The following is a 23,410-nucleotide window of genomic DNA, read 5'->3' on the forward strand; positions in this document are numbered from 1 at the left end:
TCCTTCCTTTAAGCAATATGCACATTGTCACGTTTTTAGCTCCAGGAATGCCAGATAAATAGAGTCAACATGCAGCAGAAATAAGTGCTGTATTCATTGAAAGGCTCAGAAATAGCAGAAACTATCATCTGATTTTACATGGTATCATCACTATGTTGTTGAAAGCACCCTCCTAATACACTTCTATTACTGGAATCATTTGCTAAGGAGGTAATCCCTTAACAGTAATATATTAGGATGTTGTTGATACTGCTGTTCCATAGAATAATAGCAATGCAAAATATATGGAGATCAGTAGTAAAGTAGCAAAATAAAAATGTTTTCATTGTGTTGCACTTCAGATGTTTGGTAACCGCTTCAGGTAGTAAATATATAGATCAATGGAATTCCATAGGAAGTCCCAGAGGTAGAGGGGGGGGGGGGGGGGAGATCAGGGCAGGAAGACCCTTCTCTGAAAGGTTACATCTGTGAACCAGATGCCAGAAACAGCTTAGATTAGTTTAACTCTAAAAATGCCAAATGTATTGTTGGTGATGTAGTATGTCAAATGGCAAACATGATGCCAATAACAACTACCTCTGCCATATAAATAAAGGATAACTATGGATCTATAAAAAATATTTTATGTGTGACCATAGAATAATGGTCACCTTTATATACGGTTTTCTTGTTGGTAAGGTGTTCTGCAGCAGCTGTGGTTGTGTATTTTATTTATTTTTATATAGGAAATTTTTAAGTTTTCTCATTTTCAACAAAAATAAGATAATACTCAAACATTACAACAAACCCCCTCCCTTTCCCATTCTTCCCTTCTCCCACCTTCCTTGCAGACAGAAAGCTATTTGGAGTATAAGTTAAAGGGGAAGTTCATAAGTCCATGAAGTACCACTAAATGCAGAGAGCATAGAAGCATAGTATCCATCGATTTACAAAACAGGTGTCAAATGCAATAGCATACAGAAATATAGAACTGCATTTTGTATATGACCTATATTCAACTGCTGTAGAACCTCTGAAATGTTTAGGCAGAATGACACAAAATATGGCCCCATGGTTTTCAGGAACAAATTGCACAACAGTGAATATATATGTTATTAGGTATATGCGATAGCTTCTGCAGAATTGATTTTAAATATATATTATATATATTAAGTATGAGCAGTGAATGCAGAAATGAGTAACTTCTCTTACATCAAGCAGTGATGGAATGTCAATAATGTCTTTCATTTTACAATTTTTTCACAAATTTCGTATACATTACACATTGGTTGGTGGAATGAACATGCATAAGTGTAAAATTACATCTATATCCTTCTATAATAATAAATAATTTTATAAATTGATGCAGACTTGTATTATACAGCTATCCCCTGCATGTTTTTAGCAAAAATTCTGCAGTCAGGTAATAGTAGTTTGTAGTTTAGTCCCATTCAATCGAACAAGACTGATACCTGCAATATTGGGGCTGCCAAGAAGTCACAGTGCTCATCCAAACATTTCTATCTATTCTAACTGCAGATCAATGTGGTGACTGGTTGTTAGATCTGTTAGTAATTACCTATGTTAAGGATAGATGCTCAATAAAAAAAACCCCTTGGAATACGTCTGTAACAATGATCACTTGGTCACTTTGATATAGTTTTCAGTAGCAGCCTTTGCCAATAAATTACTGGATATGCACACCCAGTGGGTAATATTCGGATACTTTACTATCATTTTATAAGGTATTTACAATAAGGCATTTGCGACTTTTATCTTCATTCAGGGTTGTCGAACGAGTAAGCCACACTTCTGGCTATTGTCCCACACTCCAACTCCAAACTAGAGCTCTAACTCCATCTTCTTCATCAATCTAACATGTACGATGATTACAAATAACAAACTTGTTTTAGTAAAATGAAAGTTAGAGTTGGAACCAATACATTTCTACCAAATCCGAGATTCCACCCACACTTGGTCTGTTTTCAGTTCTGCCTTCATATGCCCTTCATGGACCCTTTGTTTACTGGATCAACCCCTTATTTCAAGTTTGTGTTAGAATCACCACTTGATTGTAATCTGTGCCAGAAAAGATTAAAGGTTATCTTTAATCTATAGGAGCAGTGAGCTGAAATATAGCAAGACAGTTTCTGCCTAGTCGTTTACTGGTTCCAGAAGACATGGGTATATACCTTCTTTTTTGCTTTTCTCGCATATCAGAGGACTTTGCCAAAGTGTAAAAGCTCCATTCCTAGACAGTTAATGATGGAAATGCATCAGCCGCTATTTGTTGTGTCATAATTTACCCTTTACAATATAGTCTATTGAAATCTTATCCATCCATCACTTTTCATAAGAATACACAATTGATTTCTTACCAAGCACATGTTTTACCCTGAAATCTGCTTATAAAGCATTTCAACCCTTGGATGCTCATAAATCAGTGACAACTTGTGGAATTTAACGCAGACCTCAGCATCTCTATAACAACAAACAATGTATAAGTGCTTAAAACAATGCATTGATCATGTGCAGCTAACAACACAAGCTACAAGAAGGTATTTCATAGGACTGTTCCTATGAAATCTACATGCCAAAATCATTTTGATATTGGAACTGTGGAAATATGCTACAACATGGTGACTAGTTGATAACTCATTGGAGCCCTAATCCTCCTTAGATGAAAATGGTCGTGTTGAAGATGTTTGGAGAATTTCTACATAAAATGCTAGGCATCCGTATTAACTTCAATTCTCTTCTATGTTTAGTGTTTATTTATGCTCACCATTTAGGCTGTCAGTGAAATGTTAAATCTTTCATCTCACATTGGTATCCAAATCAGTGTATGTCTCTAGCCTTATAGGGCTGGAAACCGCCCCAGTAGCCTTTCAGACTCATTAGCATAATTGAAAAGGAAGCCCATATATGACAAATATAACAAAATTACCTATAAAGGGACTTATAAGTTCCCTGTGGAAATAAATAAAGTAACTGTCCCAGAAGTCAATGGTGTACAGGTTGATGTCTACATTTGTATATTGCAATGGATTTGCAGACCCCTATTGGTGTTCCATTGACAGAAGATAATTGTCTTTGGTTGCTAATCCCTTTCATCCAAACGGTCTATTAGATGAAGTTACTGATTGCTAAATATTTCACATCTATTTTAAATGTAATCAGTAAGGTCATTTTTATATGATGACAGGTTCCAATAGATTCTGGTATAGTAATTTACAAAATGCTTTTGCCTTGCATCAGAACAAATCCACTCGATTTAATAGGTTCTTTAACATTACCTGGCTGGCTTGTGGCAGGTGAGTCCCGGGGGGGGGGGGGGCAATTCATATGATATGAGAATTGCTTGCATTCGTGGGGAGGTAGTAGGGGAGAGGCTGAGAAAGGGGAAGCGTGATGAGTGAGGAGGCAGTAGAAGGCATTGCGGAGAAGATGACTTGTGCCATTTGAACTGCACCCCCCCAACGGGACTCACCAGACATTACTGGCAGGGAGCCAGGTAATGCTAAAGAAACAATTAAAAATCTGTGAATTTATTCAGATGTAGGACAAAGATATTTTTTCAACATGCCCGCGGCTATTGGAATCTGCATCATATTGAAAATGATCTTCCTGATGACAGGTTCCCTATAAGCCATCTTTTCAGACTATCTTACAAAGCTGCAGATTCAGTGCATATTTTCCACGCCGATTTTGGTGCAGAAAATCAACAGTGTAAAACAGTAGAATTATAATGAATGTGATTTGGAAAAAAATTAAATGTAGACAATGGGGCACATTTACTAAGGGTCCAAACACCGCATCTTCGTCGGGTTTCCTGACTTTTTACCATTTTGCCCTAAATTGCCCCGGGTTTTTGGTACACGTGATCGGATTGTGGCGCATCGTTGCTGGCTTGCATGCGACACAAATCAGGGGGCATTAACGTCGGACAACCTGACTGATTTGGAACCGCAGAATTTAAAAACGAAATTGTGTTCCAAGATCAGCACTCACATTTACCGGGAAGAAGAAGGTGAACTCCGGCGGACCTCAGCGACACAGCAAGCATCACATGCAGGAAATTGGACGCACGATCTTAGTGAATCGTGGCAGACCTGAATCCTCGTCGGACAACGCACAGCGGCCGGAAGCTGAATGTTTGTTTACATGGCGCTCGGACCGGAGCGTCAGCAGCGCTGGATACCGGAGGGCACCGGAAGGTAAGTACAGCTTTATTGTTTTAGGCAGCCCGCTCCCGGCCACATATATTTTTTTTTCAAAACTCGGACAACCCCTTTAAAGTCTATGGGAGTGTGAAAATCTGCATCAAATAAGCAACAAATCTGCATCAAATTCATACCATATGGAGATTTGTGTTGAAATGACCAGGTCAGATCAGGTGAAACAAAGCAGGTAAAAAAGAGTACTTACAGTACTGCGTGCAGGACTTTTTGATGTGATATTTGATAGAATCGGCAATAGAGGTTTCTAAGAGATACTTAGATTTGGAACAGAAGTGGTGCCTGGTTAATAATATTTGGAGAAACATCCTTTCTAAAGTGTGCATGTAAAACCTTTCAGACAGCTGAAAGATTAGGGAAATACTGTATGAGCAGAATGAGATAGTAAGTACTGATGCATTGTATACACAAGAAACCCGTTATGTAATCACCACTTTCTCGCCATATTAAATCATTTGCAGAGGATGTCTTTTGCATGATGAAAAATCGCTGCAGATGAGTGCTTCAGATTACTTTATATCTCTAAGTGCTTTAGTGCCTACAGAGTTCAGGGTAGTTAGTTGTCCTGCTAGGCTCTTAGAGCATCCTTTTTCTAAATCTCATTAAATATACAGGAACCTTTTCACCCAGACTTGCTGATACTCTGGTCTTTCCCCCTCCCAGGACACAGACTAGACTTCATCCTCTTTACTCTTGCACTCAGACTAAATTCTCCTCATCAATGACACAGCATAACCCCATCCCTAATGTATCTAATAAAAGGATCTATGTACATCAATCTATCGATTGCCTGTCAATTTTCAATATATTATTTTCAATAAATATTTATATAGATTTATTTATTTATATTTTTCATTTTTTTTCTAACTATTATGTTTATATGTGTCTCTAAACCATCAAGTTATTTTTCAAAATAATTATCCATCTATTAGTATACCATACTTTCTATTTTCAACCTGTTAATGTTGTGTTATATTTTATACTGTGTATTTTACATCTCTGATGTTTGGCTTAAAAAGCACATTATGTTTAATATTTGACATATTGTGTGTAATATATGTTGGTTATATGTGGAATATACACACTGTCCGCTTCCCCTAGTGCATCTCTCTGGTCCCCTGACGCTTTCTCTCCTCGGTTTCCATGGTGATGTTACCACGGCACCCGCCTCCCTGCAGTGTCAGCCATTAATCCCACACAACTCATCCCTCCCTCAGGGCCTGTCTGGGACACGATGGGAGGAATTTATAGGTGTCGTGTTAAAATACAGAGTAAAAAATGATTTTTCCAGCTAGGTCTAGAGAAAATGGAAGGTGACTATTTTCAAGGATTATTTTCAAGGAACATTTTAAGAAAGTGTTATTGGATGAAACGAAATGTGAGGAGGAGATGATGTGTGCCGTGATGTGATGCAAATAACACATTTCAGAATGTTTTTTTACTTGTATCATAAACGTGTAAGAATAAATATTTGCCACATGCGGAATATTTAGGTTATGTTTCGTACATGTTGCATTTAGTTACAGTAGGGTATGCACCAGAAATCCAAGGCACAAAAATTTTCTGCACCTCTTAAACAGGTTTGAGTGAACTAGGTAAACTGACACATGCAGGACGCATAGGTGTATTTTATGAAGATTTCTGCATAAAATCTTGAGTGTGTGAACAGACACTTATATTATTGCAGTTAAATTTATAGAACATCACTATATATTACTACAAGCAGATCTGTTGTCTTGGGTTACTTCACTTCTTGGTAATCTTTAGACAATATTAAAGGGGACTGATAATAAAATGTTGGAAATTCTCAAATCTTTGATGACCCCTCCTTGTAAACTGTGAATGTGAACTGAACTGCTATACCCTGGCATTGCTACTGCAGTGAATAAAGCATTTGTTAGGTCACTATACTAAGAAATCCCCACCCTTTTTCATTTAACATTGTATAAAATAAAAAGAGTCTGCTGAGATTTTGCTTGATAGCAGCCAGAGCAGTCACTGGCGTTCTGTTGTCTTCCCATCAGTGATCAAATGGATCCAGTAGATGTTGATGTTGGCTTGGATGGAGGAGTTGCCAGCAGTAACACTAGAGGCACACAAGAAATACTTACAGGTCTGGCTTCCATACATGGAATTTAAAGGTTCCCAGGAATTTAGGGACCTGTTTGAGGGTTAAGTGGTCTGGTTCTCTCTAAGCTTATAGATTTCTGTTTTCCCCATGCATACTCTTTTTTCTTTCATGACTATCCCTTCTTCTACCTCGCCTTATTTCCCCTAGCACAGGTGTCCCGTCTCTTGCCCTTGTCTTCTGTCCCTGTTAAATAATTTTATATTGCACAGGTAGGGTGCAATAGTATATAGTTTGAGGTGATTTGGTGTATATTTCAGAAGTGGACATTGGTCATTGCTCTATCTACTGTGGGTGAAGAAGCTGTTAATTGTTTTCCTCATAGGCACCTTCATTACTCTGGAGAAGTGCATCTCAACCCATAGTGATGTACTTTAATGTGCCCATGTCAAATCTGTTGGTGTAGAATGGTATTGTTGTATAGTTTGGGTTTGTCTTTGTTTATTGATATGTCTTTTCTAATAAACTGATTCAACATAATATTGTATAATATTTATGATCACCTAAAATTACCTTAGAGTTAGGCTTAGGGATAACCTAAGCTAACCATGAGCTAGCCACACAACGGGAGATAATTCACGGCCCCTCATTGATTTCTGTTGTGCACGTCAAAGGTGCGGTGAGGCACAGTGCATGCACCGTGTTCCACTACACCATGAATGCACCACAAATTATAGAGCAGGTCCTACTGCTGCCTGTAATTGTGTATTGGCCAATCATTTTCAAAGGGTAGCAGCGAGATGATCGGTGTTCAACTGCCGATGTCCTACAGGTCACAGACCTTTGTTTGCACGTGGCCCCTTGTTTATGGCTTGCAAAGTGCGCAAAATAGTGCTCATGAGGCCTTACATTGTTTTGTATAATGGCCAATTTGATACTCATTCAAAGGGTCAGTGGATGCTAAAGGTGTTGTCTTACCAATGAAACCTATAATTATCAACTGGTTAGGTGAAATGTTCTAGATCATTGGGGGTCAGGTTGGGGGTCTCCAGAGATCAGGAGACTAGGGGACCATATTTCCCTTGAGCCTGCCATATTGAAGCACATTTTGCATGTGTAACCAGCAAGCATTCCTTTCAATTGCTCATACATGGATAGCTCAGTAGAAATGAAAGGAGCACAGGTCATGCACACACATCAGTGCTACAGGACTTGATGGAGAGGTGGATGTTTTTGCAACCCTGCTGCTGTTGTATCAGCAGTCAAACCATTAGGGATCTGATACTTATGTGGATAAGGGTTAACAGTCTTTGATAAAACAACCCCCTCAAACTACCTTCTTATGCCGATGAGAAGCCATTTAACAACTACATGTTTACATGTGTAGATGTTCTGAAAACAAAAATGTTTAACCCCTAGGGGACACAGCCTATTTTGGCCTTAAGGACGCGGTCCCATTTTTCAAATCTGACCTGTGTCACTATAAGTGGTTATAGCTTTTCTCGTGACACATTGTACTTCAAATTAGTTTAAAAATTTGGATGAAATCTTTTGCGTTTAGTTATGAAAAAAAACAAAATTTGGCAAAAATTTTGAAAAATTCTTTATTTTCAACGTTCTAAATTCTCTACTTTTGATGCAGAAAGTCATAGCACCCAAATAAATTCATAACTTACATTTCCCAAATGTCTGCTTTATGTTGGCATGGTTTTTTAAGATTCCACATATTTTACTAGAATGTTATGAGGCTCAGAATTTGGGTGCCATTTTTCACATTTTTTGTAAAATCGCCAAAACCCGTACTTAGATGGACCTGATCAACTTCTAATTGACACTGAGAGGCCTAAATAATAGCAAGACTCGTAAATTACCCCATTGTGGAAACTACACCCCTCAACGTATGAAAACTACTTTTAAGAAGTTTGTTAACCCTTTACGTGTTTTATAGGGGTTAAAACAAAATGGAGGTGCAGTCTTCAAATTGTAATATTTTTTCACAATACACTCATTTTGGGTGGAAAATTAAACATTTAAAATGGATTAAATTAAAAAAGGCTCCACAAAGTTTGATACCCAATTTCTCCCGAGTACACGGATACTCTATATGTGGTGGTAACTTCTGTATGGGCGCACGGCCGGGCATAGAAGGGAAGGAGGCGCCATCCAAATCAGATTTGCTATGTCACATTGTACAGGCTATAATTTTTTTTCTTTTTTTTAATGAGGACCTATAGGGGCTTATTTCTTTTGCCACATGAGATGCACTTTTCTGGTATGTAATTTTGGGGCATCTACAGCTAATTGGTGAGATTTAATTAACTCTTTGTTGGTGGAGGAAATGAAAATCATCAATTTTTAGGAAAATTTTTATGTGTTTTTTATTTGGCCGTTAACCATACCATAAAAATAGTATATTATTTTTATTCTATGGGTCGCCACGATTATGAAAATACTTCATTTATATATATTTTTTATTTTTTACCATTTTTACTGAATAAAAAGTAATTTGGCAAAATTGTTGTTAATTTTAGCATCACCGTCTTTCATATGTATAACTTTTTTATTTTTCACCTCACAAATCTGTTTAAGGGCTTATTTTTTGCAAGAATGATAGCTCTTTTTAGTGGTCTTATTTTAGATTGCGTAACTTTTTAAAATCACTTTTTTTAGAGCATTTTTAAAGGGCATTAATAAAAAATCATCTTTTTCAGAGAGAGTTTTTTTAGGTTGTTTTTTACGGGGTTCACTTTGCGGATCTAATAACAATTCTGTTTTATTATACATATTGTTACGGACGCAGGGATACCAAATATGTGGGGGTTTTGTGTATTTTATTCAATTGTACTGAATAAAAACTAATTTGGAGAAAATCTTATTCATTTTAGCATCACCATCTTTTCATATGCATAACTTTTTTATTTTTTGGCTGACAAATCTGGTTAGGGGCTTATTTTTTGCGAGAACAGTTGTTCTTTTTAGTGGGCTTATTTTAGAGTGCATAAAATTTTTAAAATCACTTTTTAGAGCATTTTTTATAGGGTATTAATTAAAAATTATCTTTTTTCGGAACGTTTTTTGCGTTTTTTTCCTCCGGCGTTTACCGTGCGGGTCCAGTAACAATTCTGTTTTATTATGCAGATTGTTATGGACGCGGGGCTTATATTTTATGTATTTATTTTTTATTTATTATAATGTGTAGTGTTAACTGTTTTTGCATTTTTTTTTACTTATACATACTTGAACTTAAACCAGTGATGCTCTGATCACTGGTTTAAGTTCAATACACTGCTCTACAATACTATTTTATTGTAGAGCAGTGTAAACTGTCTGAGCAAGCTTGCGCATGCTCAGACAGTTTGCAGTCAGACCCGGAAGGGGTCTGGCTGCCATGGAGACCGGGCAGCTCCGGGGCACATGCCAGTCCTCGGAGCTGCCCGGAAGAGGATCGGATCCCCCGGTAAGCGGCACGGGGGATCCGATCCACAGCAGGAACACCCTTACACGCCGCGGTCATGCTTGACCGCGGCGTGTAAGGGGTTAACACCCGCGATCGGAGCCGGCTCCGATCGCGGGTGTTACAGCGCGGTGTCAGCTGTGATAGACAGCTGACAGCCGCTGCTTCTGGTACCGGCTCCGTTCGTGAGCCGGTCCCAGAAGCTAGACGTTATACTACGTCCCGGTGCGCTAAGCATCTAGCCCCGGGGACGTAGTATAACGTCGTGGTGCGCCTAGGGGTTAAAAGGAACCTCTCACCACATTTTCACAACTCTACAGCTAGTAATAGGTTTCCATAGAGCCCTATTAACTAACTGACATCCTTCTTTTAGCTAAAATTTGTTTCCCTTAACATAAAACTTTATTTTATATACCTTGGCATTAGAGAAGGCTTGTCCTGATCGACCGGACTAAGAAGAGCCAGATTTCCCATTACTACCATCTACACTTCCCCATGTCCCATGCTTCTTCTCAGTATGTCATGTGACCAGGGTGACATAATCACAGGTCCTTTAGCCTCCCAACATTACCAAACTGTACACCATTTATATATCTGATCACATGGCAGTATCATGTCATGATTACAGAATGCCTCTGTGGACCTCTAATCCTCCCCGTCCTCCGTGGAGGCTGCAGGACCTTAGATTATGTCACCATGGTCACGAGACATCAAGTGGCCAATGATGTAACAGAGCTCTAACTCAATGTTCCAAATAGCAGCAGTTCTGTAACACTGAGACTTGCCAATCGGGAACTAGGAGGCAGAGCAATGCAAGTAACTCATGAATATGTTGGGCTTCATTGGACTCAAGTAGTGACAATAGACTCACTTCAGGTGAGTTGCATATACTGCAAACAGTCAAGGATCCAGAGATGAGAGCTGCTGAGAAATAATGACTCATTTACTTAGGGTCGCAGATCGCACTCTTATTGGACTTTCTTTTAGGGGATTGCACAGCTTGACAGGTATTTCACAGGTGTCTGCAGTGGGATTTTGGCGCACGCGATAGTTTTTGGCACAGCTGCGCTGGCTTCAGTGCAACACAAATTGGGGGCGTGCTGATGGATGATCCTACGGATTCCGACCGAGCGCGGGATTTAACTTTCAAATTGTGTCGCAAACCAATGCACTTACATACAACGTGAAGAAGTAGGTGAACTCCAGAGGAGAAGCGACACTTACATGATATTTGGCGTACGCTCTTAATGAATCGCGGCACAGTGCATTATAGTCGGACAATGCATTTTCTGTGAACTCCAGTGTACAGGTGAGTAAATGTGCCCTTATAAATTGCTCACTGACCACAAACAGTGTTACACACACTGGATTATTGATTGTTGCAAAGATTAGATTGAAAGATTAGATGCACTTTCTATATGATGTATGTATTGCTTTTAGCTAGCCAGATGGTTTTTCTGCTCAATCTTATTACATATTCCACTGACAATTATAAAATAAAATATATTATGCTGTTTATTTATTTTACGTTTCAAAAATTTTAGAATGTATGTAGGAGAGCTACAACAGGCAAAAGTGTGAAGTTCACTGGTCCCAATGCAAATGCAAAAGCTGTTCTGATTGGCCAACTGACTCTACATTACAAAATATTTGTTGCAAAAATCTAGTTATTACTTACTCCTATTCCGGGACTTTAAAATATATATAGGTGATGATACATAACAAAATGAAAAATAAGTACAAAAAGTTTAACCCCTTCACGCTCCGTGACGGATATATCCGCCATGGAGCTGTGAAGGTTGTATGAAGAAGGCTCACGGGCTGAGCCTTCTTCATACAGAGATGGGCTTTGCTGCATATCGCAGCAAAGACCCATCGCTATCACCGGGTGTTAACCTTTTCTTTGGCGCCGGCGAACGTCATCGGGGGGGGGGGGCGGCGATCGGTTGCCATGGTAGCCTCGGGTCTTCCTTTGACCCGAGGATACATGGCTTCTGCACATGCATTACAATGCATTACGTCGGCTCATTTAGCAAAAAATGACACCTCACACAGCTCCATGCGCCAAAGTATGAAAAAGTTATTTGCGTCAGAAGATGGCAAAAAATTTTTTTTCTGTTTTGAACACATTCGTTTAATTTTTGAAAATGTATTAAAACGCAATAAAACCTGTATAAATTTGGTATCACCGCGATCGTACCAAACCAAAGAATAAAGTAGAGGTGTTATTTGGAGCGCAGAGTGAAAGTCGTAAAAACTGAGCCCACAAGAACATGACGCACATGCAGTTTTTTTCAATTTTTCCACATTTGGATTTTTTTTGCGGCTTCCCACTACATGGCATGGAATAATAAATAACATCATGGGAAAGTAAAATTTGTTACGCACAAAATAAGCCCTCACACAGGTCTGTACACGGAAAAATGAAAAAGTTATGGATTTTTGAAGATGGAGAGCGAGAAATTAGCGAAAATACCCTGCGTCCTTAAGGGGTTAAATATGCTGTTGGTGACTGTATTCACATGTATTCGTACTGACAGCAGATTGTACTTCCACCACATAAATGGGCCGCTGCAACCCCAAAATATAGAGGACAATTTTTAACCCCTTAAGGACGGAGGGTTTTTCGGCTAATTTCTCACTCTCCAACTTCAAAAATCCATAACTTTTTCATTTTTACGTGTACAGACCTGTGTGAGGGCTTATTTTGTGCGTAACAAATTTTACTTTCCCGTAATGTTATTTATTTTAACATGCCGTGTACTGCGAAGCTGAAAAAAAATTCCAAATGTGGAAAAATTGAAAAAAAACTGCACGTGCGTCACGTTCTTGTGGGCTCAGTTTTTACGACTTTCACTCTTCGCTCCAAATAACACACCTACTTTATTCTTTGGTTCGGTGCGATCGCGGTGATACCAAATTTATATAGGTTTTATTGTGTTTTAATACATTTTCAAAAATTAAACGAATGTGTACAAAAAAGAAAAAAAATTTTTTGCCATCTTCTGACGCTAATAACTTTTTCATACTTTGGCGCACGGAAATGTGTGAGGGGTCATTTTTTGCGAAATGAGGCGACGTTTTCATTGCTACCATTTCGAGGTCTGTGCGACATTTTGATCATTTTTTATTTCATTTTTTATGTTATGTAAAAAGGTGTAAAAGTCGCATTTCGGACATTTGGGCGCCATTTCCCGCCTCGGAGGTCACCGCCGGCCGTAACCGTTTTTATATTTTGATAGATCGGGCATTTTGGGACGCGGCGATACCTAATATGTCTGTGATTTTTACTGTTTGTTATGTTTTATATCCGTTCTAGGGAAAGGGGGGTGATTTGAACTTTTAATATTTTATTAATTTTTTTTATTTTTTAAACCTTTTTTTTTTCTTTTTTTTTTCACTATTTTTTAGACCATCTAGGGTACATTAACCCTAGATGGTCAGATCGCTCCTACCATATACTGCAATACTACAGTATTGCAATATATGGCGTTTTTGCAGGTCTTACATTACAATGAGCCACTGGCTCATTGTAACGAACCTGCATAAACCATGTAGCCTCGTGTCAAAAGAAGACCCGAGGCTACCATGGTAACCGATCGCCGCCCCCCGATGACGTTCAGGGGCGTGGCGATCGAAAAAAGATGGCGGCGCCCGCGCGCCGCCGTCTTTTAAACGCCGCCCGCGACTTTGCGGGCGGCGTTTAGAGGGTTAATAGCCGCGATCGGTGCAAGCACCGACCGCGGTTATTAGCGGTGGGGGTTTTGTGCAAAATGCAAAAACCCCCACCTCTGTATGAAGAGGACTCAGCCCGTGAGCCCTCTTCATACATCCCTTATACCTCTGCGCCGTAGAGCTACGCCGCAGAGCGTTAAGGGGTTAATTGAGGGATGATGGGTGATATATAAACACAGGGGTCAGTATTTTTGTGTGATGAATGGATCATTCATTTATTATTCATTCCCAGCCAGGTTTAACAAAATCAAGAAACCATGTGATTATATGTTTCTTATTCAGCAGCAGTATATGACATAAGATAATGTTGAGGTAAATATGTATAGTAATTGTATAGACACTACTAATGTACAATACATACCTTACACATTACATTCTGCAATGTCCAACTATTTCTCCTCTAGTGTTTTACTAGTAGGGCGGGTTATCTCCTTCCCTTGTTTTTATAGGATGAGCTCATACTACCCACCCTTTCCCCTGGGACTTCTATCTGTGATTGACCGTGTACCCTGAGAATCATGTTAACAATGCTTACGTGAAAATGGATTAAATCATGAGTTTCTTGGAAAATGTAGAGCCTGAAGTAAATGTCAATTAGGTTTTTATTGTGCCTGATGCTAGATGCTTCTACAATGGTGAGTCTTTTTATCAATATTATACATTTAGTCTCAATCATTACATAGTGTTAGATGTCAGATGTGCTATACAAGTTAATTGTATCTGTGACCATTACTATCTGTTTTTTTTTTTTTTTTGTAATAGCTCCTCTCGCAGGAGTAGCAAAAAGTAACATTTGGTGATAGAATAGGTACTGTGTGTTACATCCAGTTACTGAACAGCACCACATACAGTAATGAATGGTAGAAATTAAAAAAAAGATGAAGGGGAGGAGGGGCATGATTCTCTGTAGGTGGGTTGTTACAAGGATAGAAATGCCTCCCAGTTCTGGGGATAATCACAAAGCCTACAAAGCCTACGTTATTTATTATTCTATGCTGTGTACTGGGAAGCTGGAAAAAAAATCAAATGTAATAAAATTGGGAAAAAACTAAAATACCAAATTTATATAGGTTCTTTTCTGTTTTAATACATTTAAAAAAATAAAACGTGTGTGCGAAAAAAAAAATGTTTTTCCTTCTTCTGAGGCTAATAACTTTTTCATACTATGATGTATGGAGCTGTGTGAGGTCTCAGTTTTTGCAAAATGAGCTGATGTTTTCATTGCTACCATTTTCATTGTGCGACCTTTTGATCACTTTTTATTATATTTTTATGTGTCACAGTAGCTTCTTGGACATGCTATTGATGCTATTTTCCGTTATGGGTTTCACTGCCACCAATAATATTTGGATAGATTGGGCATTTTGAGACGCAGCAATACTTAACATGTTTGTAATTTTTACTGTTTATTATGTTTTATATCAGTTCTAGGGAAAGGGGGATGATTTAAATTTTACATTTTTTTAATTTATTTTTTATTTTTTTGACTATTTTTTAGACCCTCTAGGGCAGAGGTCCCCAACCTTTTTTGCACCAGGGACCGGCTTTAAGCTAGACCAGTTTTCCATATTCCGGTGGGGGTGGGGGCGGGGCTTTGGTCATATGGGGTGGGGTTATGGAGGGGTGGAGCTTAGTGAATACTTATCATATAATTATGACATTTATAATGAGAATGTGATTCAACTTACCATAGGTTCAGAATGAGTGGGAGCACCAGGCTTGTTTCCCTGAATCAGTGGGAGCACTGGGCTTGTTTTCCTGCAACAAGACGGTCCCATCTAGGGGTGATGGGAGACAGTGAAACCCGAAGTGTGTTCCTTATGTCCAGTCTACACCGTAATCTCGTTTTTGCTGTTGTCATGGCAGAAAACCAGTTTCAGTGTACAGCACTGCTACTAGCACTGCTATATGCACCAGACAGCACTGTATGGGGAGGATACTGGCGGGACCTCTGTGTACAGCGCTGCTAAGTAGCAGCATTGTACATTGAGCGTCAGTGTATACAGCGCTGCTGCTTAGCAGCGCTACACACTGAACACCGGTACAGGGAGCCGCGTCACTGAAGCCAGTCTGTTGCCCCAGCATGCCCCACATAACATGTTCTGCCGGGGGCGTGTCAGTAAGGAGAGCCTGCCGCCCCACCCCGTCAGGAACACACCATGCTGTGCAGGAGGACCGCGTCACTAAGACCCGCCACGTGACGTACAACAGGTACCATGCTGTGCTGTGGAGGGCTGCGTCACTAAGACCCGCCCAACGCCCCACCCCGTCCTGCATAATGTTCTCTGCTGGGAGCTGCGAGCTGTCACGGCTATGGCAGAAAACATTATAAATCCACACAGAGCGAGCTCTGACCAGGCGCAGGGCCGCGGAGCTAGCTGTCAGACCGGTGGTTGGGGACCTCTGCTCTAGGGTACTCTAACTATAGATGGTCTGATTGTTCCTACCATATACTGTAATACTACTGTATTAAAGTATATGGCATTTTTACACAGTGTTCATTACAATGAGCCACTGGGTCATTGCAATGAAACTGCAGAAACCAGACAGCCTCGGGTCTGACGAAGACCCGAGGCTGTCATGGCAACCAATCGCCGCTCCCCGATGACGTTCCGGTGATTGCCAATGGGAACAAAGATGACGGCGCTGACACACACGTCATCTTATTAACACCAGCGGTGGCTTCACTGGCGGCAACGAACGGGTTAATGCTAGCGGATAGTAGCAGTGGGTGTTTGCTGCAATATGCAGCAAGGCCCACCTCTGTTTGAAGAGCGTGAAGGAGTTAATGGTGTTTTTCACTTTCAGTAAATAATTAATTTGGTTTGTGTAAGGAAAAGTTATAAAATTTTCCAAAATACTTTCTGTATTATTCCTCATGGTCCTCATTCCTCATAGTTTTCTAGATCTCTGTTTGCTGTCCTTTAATTCCATTGGAAAGAAAGCTGTCCCTGGTCTTGTAATGGACACGCAGGTGCACAAACTGTTATTAACACAGAGAGTAATTAGAATTTAGAGATATATGTGATATCATTTTGTCCAAATAACCAAAAAAATATGTTGTCCAAATAATCAAAACAAATATGTGCTGGCAAAATAAATTTCACTGTGAAGTATTGTTCTATGTTTAATGAAAATGTCCAACCAGTACTGACAGGTCATTTGGGATAGATCAGTAACTATGCTTTCATTTCCCCTTATACAGTAGCTATGTCACAGATATGAACAGTTTTACATAACCTGTGGGATCAGTAGTTTTGCTGTATGCACTTAATTAAAAAAAATCTAATTAAAAATTAGAAGGCAGTAATGGCTGCTGCAGTATGGTTATTTCTACTATTCATATGGTGTTATGAAGAGCAGTATTTTAGAGTATGTCTAATATTTATCTGCATACAAAATATTCAGAAGTTATCTAATAGACATCAAAACTCTCTTTAAAAAGCTAACATGAAAGTCCCTCAGCCAGCCTGGGGCATATTCACATGTGACATTTACTGTTTTTTAGGTCTGCATCTTTATGTGGTGCATGTGCAATCCTTGTGTCCTTCACTTCTACATCAATGAATTTGCTTTTAATGGAATGCAGATAATGGAGGCTCTTATCTCCCCTCCCCCACTTCCCCTGCTCTCTAGTGTCTCTTCTCCCTTTTCCAGTCATCTTGATCACTGTCAGCATTGCTCTGCCCCTAGCTTCATTGAAAGTTATCTTTACCCTTTAGTGCCCCACCTATAATTTTCTGTCTGGCACTGTTCTTGTTTACTTTCCCTCTCCCCCACTTTAGGACTATTCCAGGCCATGTCTCCTGCTGGGTCCCATGATCACATCACATGGACCCCAGGAGCCTCAGGCAGAGGGGTTGAGTATATGTCATTACCATGTGTGCAGCATGACCTGACACCTCCCTGACTGTTCCATTAACCCCTGTGTCAGAATTACGTCCTGGTCTACAGTGCAATTATCTACTCAGTTTGAATCTTCAAAATTATTACAATTTTCAATAACTAGATTCAAATGAAATTTGACACTTTACTGATGGCTATCTTCTGGAAATTACAGCTACAGTGTCAATTTATTGGATAAAGGAACAATTTGTAATACAACTTCTGTTGTCTATAGTTGTAAATGTTCATTTACATGACTAAGACTAGTAAATGTTCCTTAAAGATGTTCCTTAAGCAGCTTCCTAGCCCCACCCCTGTTAAAAGCACTACATAGCCATCCGAAAGCAAAACCAAGCTTACAGTGGTCCGGCGTATTCATGAGGGGTGCGATCCTGGGAAGAAGCAGAGTGGGTGCCGGCGGTGACTGAAAGGCTTCATGCTGGAGTCACCATCTCCTTGGACCGCCCCCCTTATGAATACATTTACCAATGTTACCTTGGTCCAGCGTTCTGAGGGCTATGTAATGCAGTGTTTGCTAGTTTTATCGGTATGTGTTGATAAAGCTAGCTGTTTAACACTGCTTTTACTAGGGTTGGGCTAGGGTTTAGTCGGGGGACAGGTCCTCTTTAAGGAGAACATCCTATTAAAGGTAATAAGGGAACTGATGTATTAAGAATGGGACTTTGTGTGCCAGTCTTAATCGGTGTTCCGTCTTTTGAGCTACATGCCAGAATTACTAAGAGGTTCTGACATGTTAGTAATTCCAGCCAAACACTTGTGTGCCGATATTGAAATATATGCATATAAAAGCATATCCATTAATATAAGATGTAAATAGATTTTATCTCACCCTGTGTTTGTGGAAGAAAGTGTGGCTGCCCCCTTCCTGTCAGAGTAGGGTGATTGCAGAAAACAGGCCTCTGAACACTGCCCAGGGGTTAATGACTAATATAAATGTCCTTGGTGGATGAAATCTATGACTGCTTTCTGACAGAACATCACTTTCATCTTCTTATAACTGAGCATATTGAAGACAGTAGAACAAGCTTTCAGGACAGTAGTACAAACTAGTTGACACGCAGCTTAATGACAATGACATATAGAAACCACATCCATATGGTATGTAAAAGAGCCAGTTTTAGAATTTGCGTCATGTCAATTATTGCTATTGATTAAAAGTGCAGAATTCAACCTTTGAAAAACACTGCTTGAAATCTGCCTATTGGGTAATTTAAAGAGGACCTGTCACCCCGAAACCCCCCCCCCCCCCAAATATGCCCCACATAACCCTTTCGCTAGCCTCTTTCTCCCCAGCATTTTTTTTTTTTTAATCTATGCTCGGAAAGGTGGTTTAAACAGATCCGACCTCTTACAAAATAAGAGGTCGGATCTTCATATCTGGGAAGCTGCAGTCGGCTTTATTCATAAGGGGGCCGGCCGACACTCCCCCAGCACGCCCCCTGTCACCTAGGACCCATAGGAGAAGCCGGCAGCATGTATTGCATAATCGCTGCCGGCTCTCCGCGATTCCACTAACAGCGGTGCGGGGCTTAAACACATGTCCGGCCGCGCTGCACTGACAGCGGCTGCGGCCGTGCCGGGCTTATTGACAGTGCCGGACGAATATATATAACAGTCAATAAGCCCGGCGCGGCTGCAGCCACTGTCAGTACAGCGGAGCTGAACATGTGAATAAGCCACATTAACAGCGGCGGCGCGGCTGTATCGCGGAGAGCTGGCAGCGATTACGCAATACATGCTGCCGGCTTCTCCTATAGGTCCTAGCTGACAGGGTCGTGCTGTCTGAGTGTCGGCCGGCCCCCTTATGAATAAAACCGACTGCAGCTCCCCAGATATGAGGATCCGACCTCTTATTGTGTAAGAGGTCGGATCTGTTTAAACCACCCTTCCGAACATATATTTTTTAAAAAATTGCTGGGGAGAAAGAGGCTAGGGAGAGTGTTATGGGGGACACATTGGGGGGGGGGGGCTATTTTGGGGTGACAGGTCCTCTTTAAGCTTTTTTTTTTTTTTTTTACTAATTTATGTTGTTGGATACAGTTGCACAAATTTGTGTATGTGTTGGGAAGACATGCTGTACCACCTCATGTCAGCACCATTTGTTCCATATAAACATTCGCAGAAGGATTCACCTGTTTGATAACAGGGTTCCAGGAAATTTTTCGCATGCCTGTGACATTTTTACATTTCCTTTATTTGATTTGTTATCACCCTGTGTAGCAGAAGTAAGCTGATTATTATGAAAGTGTGAGGGTGATGTCAGTGTAGAGGGGAGCAGGTGGCGGAGCTGGTGTAAAAGCATACTGAGCTAGTAGGGCGTAAGGAGGGTGCTAACAGTGTAAGTAGGTAATAAACTATGAGGGATGAGAACTAAAGATAACCCAGGCTAAACAATAAAAAGGTGCAAAAATATTAGGCCTGAGAAAAACAAATAGCTGTTAATGGGGTGTTCAATTCCATTTTTTATTTATCTGAATTCATCAAGTGAGTTTATGTATGTACCGTACTTTTATTTGTTTTTTGTTTTTTTTTTCTCATAATATTGTTTTGTTTTTTTTGCGTTTGTTGTACGTTTCCCTCTAAGGAGCAATTGGTCTTGATAAATTTGGTAGTGGTTTTTGTCCTATTCCTACACCAGGGGGTGACTGGAGTCATTTTGCGCCAAAACGAAAGTTTGCACCAAACCGCAAATCATGAATTCTGTTTAGTACTGTGAAAACTAATGCGAGTAAATAATGAATTTGGCGCATTTGTACCACAACTGTACCAAAACAACACCAAACATAGGCAAAACCTCCAATGATCCTATGTAAGTGCTGACTTTTATCTAATTTGTAAACTGAATAGAGTCACTTTATTTTTGTTGAAAATTGTTTGTTCATGTACAAACTTTGTTGTGAGTATTTTCCAATTCTTTCATGTAAATTAATGACATCTGAATTGTTTTAATAATTGCTTTACTACATTCAACAATTCTCGTCTTCGCTTGTCAACATCCTAATGATGTAAATGTTTATCTTAACCCCTTCCCGACATGCGCCGTACTAGTCCGAACTAGTCTCGGGCCGAGCCCTCTCCGTAGCCGGTAAGTCTTTGCTGCATATTGCAGCAAAGGCTTACCGGTAACACCCCCGATCGATGCAAGCAGCAATGCTGCCAGTCGCTTCAAAAGTGACGTCATTGGGGAGCACCAATCCGTCGCCATGACAGACTTGGGCCTGTCTCGTTTTACCCTATTCAGTACAATGTGCTAATTGCGCATTGTAATGAATGAAGAGGAAAATCCCCATATACTGCTATACAGTAGTATTGCAGTATGTGATAGGATTGATCAGACAACCTAGAGTTAAAGTACCCTAGGCAGTCTGAAAAATAGTAAAAGTAAAAATAAAAAAAAGTTAAAAATAATTATAATAAAAAAACCTAAAAATTAAAATCCCCCTCTTTCCCTTATATAATTTTAATAAACATGGCCACCGGAGCAGTGCTGCATTCAGCTTCTGGCTGGCCGTGGCCGGGTACGCCTATCCGTCCCTATACACAGCATTGTGAATGCGGGCCAGAAGGTTGACGGGTCCGGCCGGAAGCTGAATGCAGCGCTGCTCCGGCGACCATGTTTGTTTACATGGTGCCCGGACCGGAGCGACAGCAGCGCTGGATACCGGAGGGCACCAGAAGGTAAGTACATCTTTATTGTTTTAAGCAGCCCGCTCCCGGCCACCTATAGTTTTTTTTCAAAACTCGGACAACCCCTTTAAGCAGGCAAGGGAGGGAGGGGGATGGTGTAGAGGAGAGGAAGAATGCATGAGGAGTCACTGGCTGTGCTGCCCCTCCCGACTCTGGGACTCCGGGACCACACTGCGGGCAAGGAGCCAAGTAATGTAAATCAAGTTATCATAAACTACTGAAATGGGTCAGAATGCTAACAAAGGCATTTTTAAAATCAGCATAATGTAGGCTATTGGAAACTGTCACCATATAAAAATGATATTTCTGGTTCACCTTAAGGAAACCAGCTTCTCGGTGTCTTGTTTCTGCACTTCCTTCTACAATGAGCAGTGTATCAGAAAGCCTTGTGAGATCTGTCTTTTTACGGACAGAAGGTAGGCTAATTATGAACTCTATATATCTAGAGAATATTTCACTTATGTTCTCTGAGCTAAATGAACTATCCAGAGAGCAAAGAGTAAAGTCATTAGACACTTATCTGCATGGTGACAGAAAGCTCAAATGTGGAAGAAAGGCAAAAAAAATAAATAAATAGAAGGATATGGAAACATATTTCTTTTAAGTATTACAAAGTTTACTATTATCACCTGCACTAAATATTCTGCTGAAAGTTTAGTTACACTTTAAAATTTATTAGATAAGAGTCCCAGCATTCGGAAGCCAAACTGGTGGGGAGAATTCCCTTTAAGAAAAATTGTGATGTGTAACTCATAATGACCTTTAAATAACAAGATATGATGTGGGTGTCTAACAGTATGTATAACAATTGGTTTATAGTCCAATTGTGTGGGTTTAATTAGTATCTATATGCTTATCTGTTAAACTGGAAAACAGGAAATGAAATCATGGGACTTTTATAGCATGTTGTGGGCTTTAAGACAATGCGCTGATTTCAGCTGTCACCACTGACATCAAATGCTATATCCTCTAATCCCATGTTAGAATGGAAAATATAAAATTTACCAGCATCCTGCTAATTTAGCCGCTATGCTACGGTTGTGCAAAATTTATGTATAACAGGAGTTTCGAGGAAAACCCCTGATGGGAAGCACTTGTTTCAAAATGCAAAGAAAACATATACTTACCTCTCTGTGGGGCTTTCTCAGCCCTTAATGGAGGCTATGATAGCCTTGTTTAGGTCTACAGTTCTGTTTTAACCTACGCATTTGGAGTTTTCCCATAGCCGCATATATTTAATGGAAATATTTAACACAGTGTGAAGCAGCAAAAAGAAAAAAAACACACCAATTCATTGTTTGGGAAATGTATGTGAGCTGCTTGCGAATATTTCTCTGAATATCATTACAAGAGTCTATTGCTGGTAACAGACAAGATTCTGTTTTACAAATAGCAGAATGTGAATTCCCTACAAGTGGAATTATTATTCCTGATTCCATTGATAAGAAATGTCAGGAATTTTATTGGACTAATGTTTTTTGAGGGAACCCACCTTTAAACTTGTCGACATTTGATATTGCTGGTATATTTTTTTCCAATGTCTATTATGAGAAGAAAGAACACTATACTGGAAAGTAAAGGGATAAAACAGAGCTGATGATAAGACCAATCTGCTTTTATGACCCCAATGCCCACTAATGCCACACCAGTGATGTTGTCCCCTTTCTGAAGAAAGCAAGTGATTTTTCACGTTAGCACAATTAATCTTATTGGTTATTGCTTATTGGGTACAAATTCTTCTGCATCTCTTTTCCTTTAACAACACTTTATTAAAAAAATATTGTTAATTTTATTATTAATCTGGATTTTTTGCACTTAAAGCCTTAAAAGAACCAGGCCTAGATTTATTATGCAATCTGCGGCAGAATTCTGGCGTGGATTTCACATAAATACATGTGCAAACTTGTTGCACATGTTTTTTGGAAGTATTTGTGCCAGTACTGTCGCGGTTGCACATTTATGCACATTTATGGATATTCGCACCATGTGCACCATATGTCAGCAAGTCCGAAAGATATGTGGAACACGCACCTTGAACTGAGCGCACCAGAAAAATTCTGGGGCACACAGTTAACACACCACAATCATGATGATCTAGATCTTCTAAAATACACTTTTTGTGTGTCTTATTGATCTCATTATACTATTATACTGACTACTGTTTCTTTATTCTTTCCAGGATTACTGAATCTCAAAGTCAGCAGGACAGACTGCAGATGATAGCGGTGAGTTGTATATGATTTTGTATACAGAATTAGAATTTAGCAACAAAAAATAGTTATAGTACTGCTTCTACTGTTTTACCTCTCATGGGCGGTTGCAGATGTGTAGTTCCGCAACGCA

General features: G+C 39.8%; 1 protein-coding gene across 2 annotated transcripts in view; it reads left to right on the forward strand.

Moving 5' to 3' along the window:
• PALM (paralemmin) overlaps positions 1–23,410 on the forward strand; it is a 57,801-nt gene that overhangs the window by 6,813 nt on the left and 27,578 nt on the right. For both annotated transcript variants that reach the window (XM_072111125.1, XM_072111134.1), the window contains exon 2: positions 23,247–23,292. In XM_072111125.1, coding sequence (XP_071967226.1) covers positions 23,247–23,292 — 46 coding nt within the window. The remainder of the gene's footprint in view (positions 1–23,246; positions 23,293–23,410) is intronic.

Source organism: Engystomops pustulosus, chromosome 1 (genome assembly GCF_040894005.1).
Source record: "Engystomops pustulosus chromosome 1, aEngPut4.maternal, whole genome shotgun sequence".
In the NCBI taxonomy this organism is placed as follows: domain Eukaryota; kingdom Metazoa; phylum Chordata; class Amphibia; order Anura; family Leptodactylidae; genus Engystomops; species Engystomops pustulosus.